At 27.4% G+C, this 8,599-nt stretch overlaps 1 protein-coding gene across 13 annotated transcripts in view; it reads right to left on the bottom strand.

Annotated features, from left to right (window-relative positions):
* Window positions 1-8,599, bottom strand: part of LOC124956325 (diacylglycerol O-acyltransferase 1) — a 136,709-nt gene that overhangs the window by 73,112 nt on the left and 54,998 nt on the right. For all 13 annotated transcript variants that reach the window (XM_047512002.1, XM_047511996.1, XM_047511998.1 and 10 more), the window contains one exon: window positions 1,896-2,004. In XM_047512002.1, the coding sequence (XP_047367958.1) occupies window positions 1,896-2,004 (109 nt within the window). The remainder of the gene's footprint in view (window positions 1-1,895; window positions 2,005-8,599) is intronic.

The following is an 8,599-nucleotide window of genomic DNA, read 5'->3' as shown; positions in this document are numbered from 1 at the left end:
CAGGTATATATATATATATATATATATATATATATATATATATATATATGTATGTATGTATGTATGTATGTATATATAATGTATAATACGAACAAATTAAATGCCATTCGCGCAAACAGTATTACGGGGATGGGGGTAGGAGGGATAGTAGCGAATCATTAATTATGTTATCGGACACCAATTTCGCGTAAGGGAAAACGCAACTAATTATTGGAAAGGGTCTATCCGATCTCGCGTGGCAAGGCCTTCGCATTATGGCCTTCGTGGAAAATTAGTCACCCTAGTAATTTGTTCAAATTGTCGATGAAATCGAGCCGAGCCAAGCAGAACAGACCAGAACAGAGCAGAGTCTGGCTGCCTCGCTTACTGGTTGGTACAACGTGTAAGCTTAAAGCTCTGGACTGAACGCATAATTCAAACGAACGCCACACACGGCAATGCCACAATGTTAAAGCGATCTATACGCAGGGACCGCGTTTTGTTTCGTTACGTTACCGCAATAGATGTATATTGTCAATACTTATTCATTGACATGTATGTATATATATATATATATATATATATATATATATATATATATATGTATAATTAAGATAAGGTATCATCAAATCTCAACTTTTATAATATTGATCGTTATCGTATCGATTAATACTGATCGATCGATCGATCATATTTAAATTTGATACCTTTTCGAATTAATGTCCATTACATTTTATATATATATGTATATATATATATATATATATACAATAATTAATATGTGTAAGTATTATAAACAATAATACTTTGCCGATTGTTGTTATTCTTCTTTAACTTCATTAATATCATTTTAATAATTCATTAACGAATATTAATAATAATAATACTAATACTAATACTAATACTAATAATAATAATAATAATAATTAAGATATAAAATTTCGTCGATAATTTAATAAATAAATTCTATCCTTTATGATCTTCCTTTTTATGATATTGGCATAATATAAAATTAATCGTTCGAATAAATTACGATAAATAAACTAATTGAATTGTAATATTTCTTTCCAGTTTTCTTTTTCTTCTTCCTCTTCTTCTCCTTCTTCTTCTTCTTCTTAATATTATTAAAATGGTCGCATATAATTTTTATTTTATATTATTTCATTTTTTTACTTTTTTTCTTTTTTTTTTATTTTATTTTATTTTATAATTATGATATAGAATTACGATAAAGATCGTGAAACGATCGATGATAAATACCAATGAACAAAACAAACAGCAATTTATTCATACGAGTACAATTTTCAAAAATTAAATATAATAAATACCACGAATTCCGTAACTTCGAATCTCGTTAAAATCATTGTAATAATTTAACGCAACGTGAATCATTAATAATAATAATAATAATAATAATAATAATAATAATAATAATAATAATAATAATAATAATAATTAAGATATAATTGTCGAGAAATAAACAAAATAAATACTTTCATCCTATTACGTTAATTAATTGTATCCGTAACTTACGATCGACGGGATATCCCAATAAAATTTTCATCGTCGAACTCTTGTATTCCTTTTTTTCTTCTCTCTCTCTCTCGCTCTCTCTCTCTCTCTTCCTTTTTCTCTCCCCACCCTTATCACTTCCCTCTCCATATCGCTCTCTCCCTTCCACCCGCCCCGTCCTCCTACATATTATTTCACTTCTTTTTTTTTTTTTTTTTTTTTTGATGTTTTACCTTGGCCTCATAAAGATCATCGTTTTTCTATCGATAAACGTATCGTTTATTTTTTCATAGAAACGTGACTAATGTTCCGAAACGTTAACGTGTATACAACCGGCGATACCCGAAAGATATCAGAAGATGTGAAATTCGCGTAAGAGAAACGATTCGTAAAATGGCGCTTACTCAGGCTGAATCCGGAATCCTTCACGTGGATGACCACCATCGGCATCAGTACCATCACGATGAGGTTTACGATGTGGAACACCATTCCTGGGCCATGAGATATGATATCCTGCGGCAGAAAATACAGACATATATATATATGTGTGTGTGTGTGTGTGTGCATGTGTATATATATATATATATATATATATATATATAACATATACAAGTTACGATCGAATGCCACAGGCTACTAGCAAGTATTCTTTGTCATCGTTATTGTTGCATCGACGAGATAGAGAGATAGAGAGAAATAGAGAGAGAGAGAGAGAGAGAGAGAGAGAGAGAGAGAGAGAGAGAGAGAGAGAGGGAGAAAGGATTAGAATAAGAAAGAAAAATAGAAAAGATTTTGTCCCAAATAGATATTTAATATTATTCTATTCCTTAATTCATAATGATTCATAAAAAGTTTATATCCTCGATAAATTCCTCAGTCTATCTACATATATATATATATATATATTATATATAAATAAATAAAAATTTGTAATTCTTAAACTATGTGTGAATCTATGATATGATTTCTTTTTTTTTCTTTTTCTTCTTTTTTTTCATTTGCGTAATTCTTTCGTTTAAAATGATTTTATTAGGTCGTGAAACTATGAAACGGGCGTTGAATGAAAATAAATGACTAAATAAAAACGCCCGTTTCATAGTTTCCAACCTAATATTATTACGTTTGTCGAATCGATCGATTCGTTGAAATCATTTTTAATAGGCATATATATATATATATATCAATTAAAATGATTAATTTAATGATGTATAATAAGTATGTATCTATGAAATACTAAGTAGATATTTAATACGTACATTATTTATCTGATAACGTTAAGGAGGAACATTCTCGTACGAGAGCTCGTATCGTACTGTTACTAGGACATTTTAATACGATTGACTAATACGTATATGACTTTTCGAAAACAAAGAAGGTCAAATTGGTATCGAACGTGTCTTATCACGTCATCAAAACAAAACAGTTCGGTGGTATGTCTGTTGGTAATAGTATCCTTACGTTCTTGTTTATCTTCATGTAGGTCATTCATACACAGTTATATAAAAGAACGAATAAAATTTAAAATAATTAAAGTTACATTATTAAATGTTAATCTATAATAAAAATTTAATTCAATATTCAATGATATAAATAAATATTGATTAAAATATTACGAATTTATTATTATTATTATTATTATTATTATTATTATTATAAATTATAAAAATTTTTTGTTTATAAAAATTATTTGTTTCTAAAAAATTGTCTATTAATTATTAAATCTCTTTTGACAATTCTTTTAGATACATTGACATTTACGCATAAACGAAAGACATTTTTATGTTGTAACGAAGAATTGTTTGTTTAAGAAGAAAAAAATATATATATATATATGTAAATAATTTGTTTATCAATTATCGATTAATTTACGTAATTCCATAAATGTCACTTGCAATCTGAATTGGCTTTTTATTATTTTTTCTTTTTTGCTTTCTTTCAATTATTTATTTAAATAACGCAATAGCATCGTCATAATAAAATCGATTTTTTTAATAATTATTAAAATTGAATATTTTCTTTTTTTTTCTTTTTTTTTCTTTTTTTTTTTTTTTTTTTTTTTTTTTTTTCTTCCTTCGTAATAAAAGACATAATTGTAATGAAATTATTAACATTTTTATTATTATTATATCATCTAATAAATTTGACTTTGTTTAAAACGACAAATAAATAATTGTCAAAATACAAAATTGAAAAATCGAAAACTCGAATGTTTATTTTGATCGCACAAACTTTATGCCGTTTATTTAATATAAAATATAATCTATCTGTTAACAGCCATTAAAGTGATTCCTGAGAAATATTTAATATCGAAATAATAATTATAATAAACTTCATTTTATATATATATATATACACCACGTTAAAAAGATTTTAGTAATTAAATTAAATATCCTTAACGTTTTAATATTTTCTAATTAATTTCCGATTTGTAATCGATCGAAAAATTACAAAATATATTTTAGAATAAAGAGAAACAGAAAGAGAGAGAGAGAGAGAGAGAGAGAGAGAGAGAGAGAGAGAAAGAAATTGTAATGGAAAAAAGACACGAACGATTCGAAGTCGAAACATTAAAAAAGAAAATTCAACTGCGATCGAACGATTCCTTTCGAACTGGAAAGAGAAACATAAGAAACCTAAATAGAAGAACTTTTCTCGCAAGACGAAGGATATAGATAGAGAGAAAGAGAGAGAGAGAGAGAGAGAGAGACACGTTCGATTCGAAAAGAAACGATCGAGAATCGATTACGAGTCCAGACGACATATCCCAAGAATCGACTGTTTCTGTTATGAAAGAAAACAAGGAACGTGGCTTTTCCTCAAGGAGAGAAGTTAATCGTGCGATGAAACGAATGCGTCAGAAAAGATAATCCTCTATGATCTTAGACGTGGAAAAGGATGCAGTACCTTCGTTAAGAACAATAAAGAGAAGACGTAAAACATAAAAAAAAAAAAAAAAAAGAAAGAAAAAAAAAGAAGATAAATAAATATCGAAAAAAAAAAAAAAAAAAAAAAAAAAAAATCGATGAACGTACCTTTCGCAAGGAAAAATAATTCGTGTGAGTCTCTTTATTAAGACTTTCAAGAAATTAAATTTTTCCAAAGCTAACGACGACCTTTTACGATCGTTCACAAATTTTCCATTCGAAGAATGAAATAGAGAAAATATAAAGAAAAAAAAAATAATAATAATAATAATAACAATAATAATAGAAATGAATAATAGAAATATTTATTAACGATAACGATTACGTATATACAGCTAGAAAAAAATTTTCGTTCTCGTTCTCGGGATAAATCGTACTCGTTTTCAACGTGGATTTTTAAAATCGAAATAAAATAACGGGAAAAAAATAAATAAATAAACAAATAAATAAATAAAATAAAATAAAATAAAATAAAATAAAATGTACAAATAACGATTAATGACATTGTGGAAAAAAAATAATTCTTAGTAACGCGATATTACGAAGTTCTCGTAAATGAAACTTTTCTATATCGATTTAAAGCGGATCGAATTTGAAATTTTAATATGAAACATAATACTAACGATAGAATGTAAAAATAACAACAACAACAACAAAAACAACAATATATATATATATATATATATATACACCTGAAAAAATAATATCACTTAAATAATATCGTAGTATCAGGATGTTCGAAAAAAAAAAAAAAAGAAAAAAAAAGAGACAAAAAAAAAAGAACCAAAAAAAAGGAAAACGAAAATCGTCGGAAATTTAATTTGACATTCGTCATAATTTTTCAACAAAAAATTTGTTCATACCAGTGAATTCCTTTTCTTTTCTTTTCTTTACTTTCTCCCCTTTTTTTTTTTTTTTTTTTTTTTTTTTTTTTTTTTTTTTTTTTTTTTTTTTTTTTTTTTATATTGTTAAAGTTTCCTCGGTATCTTTTGTAAGCAGAAAGGAATAACAACGTAGCGAAAGAAAGCAAAGAGAAGTAAGGGGAAAGAGGAGGGGGAGGGAGAGGGGGAGGGGGTGGTGGTGGTGGTGGTGTGGCTGTTAAATATCAAATATTTATGAACCACTTGACCCAATTACGCGACACAAAAGAATACCATGAATTTCGAGTAAAGTCCGGCAAATTGCATGGTTGAAACATTTATGCTCGCTTGCACATATACACTCTGCCAGCCCATATGTCCCTTGTATTTTACATGTAAACTAAAATAGATAGGAGTTAGAGCAAAAAAAAAAAAGAAAGAAAAAAGAAAAGGAGATAGAGGGGTGGGAGGGAGGAGGGAGGAGGGGGGAGGGGAGGGAGAAAATAAGACAAATAAAGGAAATGAGAATAGGATAATTACTTGCGAGCTTTTTCATCGAGCCACGAACGATTAGAACGATGAAAGAAAATGAAAAGAAATTTATCAGAACGTTCTTAATCGTTTTCGTTTTTTTATTTTTTCATCGTTTTTCTTTTTTTTTTTTGTTTGTTTTTTCTCCTCTCTTTTTTTTTTTTTTTTTTTTTTCTACGCGTTATCGCAAGTCATGACTTATATTTTATGTGAATTGTAAGCATTTTTTTTTTCTTTCGTTTTTTTTTTCTTCGCCTTTTTTCTCTTTTTTCTTCTTTTTTTTTTTTTTTTTTTTTTTTTTTTTTGATATTACTTCACATTATTTTTTTAATATTTTAATATTATTAAGAAGAATTTATAATTTTCTTTTTTTTATATTTATTATGATATTCTTAAAACGTAAGTATATTAATTTAATCATTCATATTTATCAATCAGAATATTATAAAAAAGAAGCAGAAGAAGAAGAAAAAGAGAAAAAGAGAAAGAAAATATATGATCAATCAAAGAAATAAATATCTAAAGATAATATTGTTTAATTCGATCAATTGTCAATCATAGTTTCGTTTAATTTGTTTTGCAAAAGATATGAAATTACGTATAGACAATGTACTGATTATATAACGAAAGTTTTCAAATGACAAACTTTTTTTATGTCGAATGTTTGATGTTAAAAAAAAAAAAAAAATGATCTACGTATAAAAGAGACATATCCAATATGTAATAATTAATACATATAAAATCTCTTATAACTATGTAGTTGACGTAATTGTTAATTAATTATTAATTAAGTTAATTAAAAGAATTTATAAAAAAAAAAAAGTAATAAAAAATAATGTAGAAAAGAATGTGAAACGATACGAATATAAAATTATTTTTATATTTTTGATAATATACATTTAATGTAATTATTAATTAATGAAGAATTTTAAATTAGTCCATCCAAAGGAAAGACTTTGATCAGAACGAATATGTAGGACTAATGTCGACAAACAAATGTCAACGTCCTTGGATATCTCACGTTTATATCAAAATGGAAATATATCTTCTCTACGCAAAAAAAAAAAAATATATATATATATATATACATACAAACATACATACATATATATATATATGTCCATTTGCTTATGATAAAAATCAGTCTCTCAATGCTTTTAAAATCCATGGGATTCGGAAATGGCTATGTTTCGGTTAGTAGATGCGAGCGAATACATGAATAATATTATCAATCCGTACCGTTGGAAAATTTATCGTGCTAATTTTTCAAAATGCGGTGCGACCCGAGTAATAGATGTAATAAATTTTACAAGTGTCCGGTAAAACGGGATGCAATAATTTTAGTTAAATTTAAGCGCAATCACGTATATAAGATAATATGTGTATATATAAATATATATATGTATATATATATAAATATCGAAGTGAAAATGCACGGGCTTTTAACCGAAATATTTTTTTTTCTTTCTTTCTTTCTTTCTTTCTTTCTTTTTTTCTTTGTTTGTTTGTTTCTTTCCTTCTTTTAGAAATAAACAAATTAAACCGATTGATTTTCAATAATGGGTATCATTCGACGAGTCGAAAGGGATCAACCTATTAAATAATATCGATCGAAATTACACATATATCTCTACGTATAGGTATAATAAAAACGTAATTGAAACGTCATTATTATTATTATTATTATTATTATTATTATTATTATTATTATTATTATTATTATTATTATTATTATTCATCAATATGATTAACGAAATTTGTAATAGAATATTTTATTTTAATATTAAATCGATTCTATCAAATGAATCTTTACTTAATAAAGACCAATTTAAATTCTTCGAATATTTATATACACACACATACACACACACACACACATATATATATATATATACACATGTATGAATGTACTTAGATATGTATGAATGTATTACAATAATATCGCGAGTTTCAAAGCTTATTAACAACGAGCATATTAGCATTAGTTTCCTAACAGGAAACATGCGATACAATGGACACGAGAGCAACCTTTGAGAATCAAACTAAATTCGTGTTAAACATACATATACATTTGTCACGCTAGAAAGACATTCATACGTGAGTTTCAATCGATTTGGAATATATAAGGTAAGAGGGGGCCGGGGGGGAGGGAGGGAGGGAGGGAGTGAGTGAGTGAGTAGGCGGTATGATTGTGGCCCACAAGAGAGAAAAAAGAGGGAAGATCGGAGAAGGTGTGGAGGGATGGTGGTAGTGGGAGGGAGAGAGAGAGAGAAAGAGAGAGAGAGAGATAAGGAGGGAGGAAGGGAGGGGTTAAAAACGTTATTTCTCGAGGTTAAAGTTTACGACATCGGCGATAAGGGAAGAAATGAGAAATATTTCTCGTTAAAGATTATGCTTCGAATGTTCATGAAATAGTACGTGACCAATGTCATACTTTTTGATCGTCGCGAGATAGAAACTGATAAGAATATATATCGTGACTTTTAAATGAGTTTAACGCACAAATCTACTATCTTTATGTACATATATATGTTTCTATATATGTATATATTATATATATATATATATATGGGTGTGTGTGTGTGTGTGTGTATGTGTGTATATGGGTATGTGTTCTAGAACGATCAGATATTAGTAGGTAAAGTTTTACCCGAAGAGAAGAGAAAAAACGGCGGGCATGCATTATTTATGCAAGCTTAGTTTAACATTCATCGCGTTTAATTATTCATAGTGTTTCATATTAACTCGAAACTTCGCATTTTAGTTTCAAGTAATTTCCTTGGATTGCGTATG

This window comes from Vespa velutina, chromosome 21 (genome assembly GCF_912470025.1).
Source record: "Vespa velutina chromosome 21, iVesVel2.1, whole genome shotgun sequence".
Taxonomy (NCBI): domain Eukaryota; kingdom Metazoa; phylum Arthropoda; class Insecta; order Hymenoptera; family Vespidae; genus Vespa; species Vespa velutina.
Note: the sequence above shows the minus strand (reverse complement) of the source record. Positions and strands in the feature narration are given on the sequence as shown.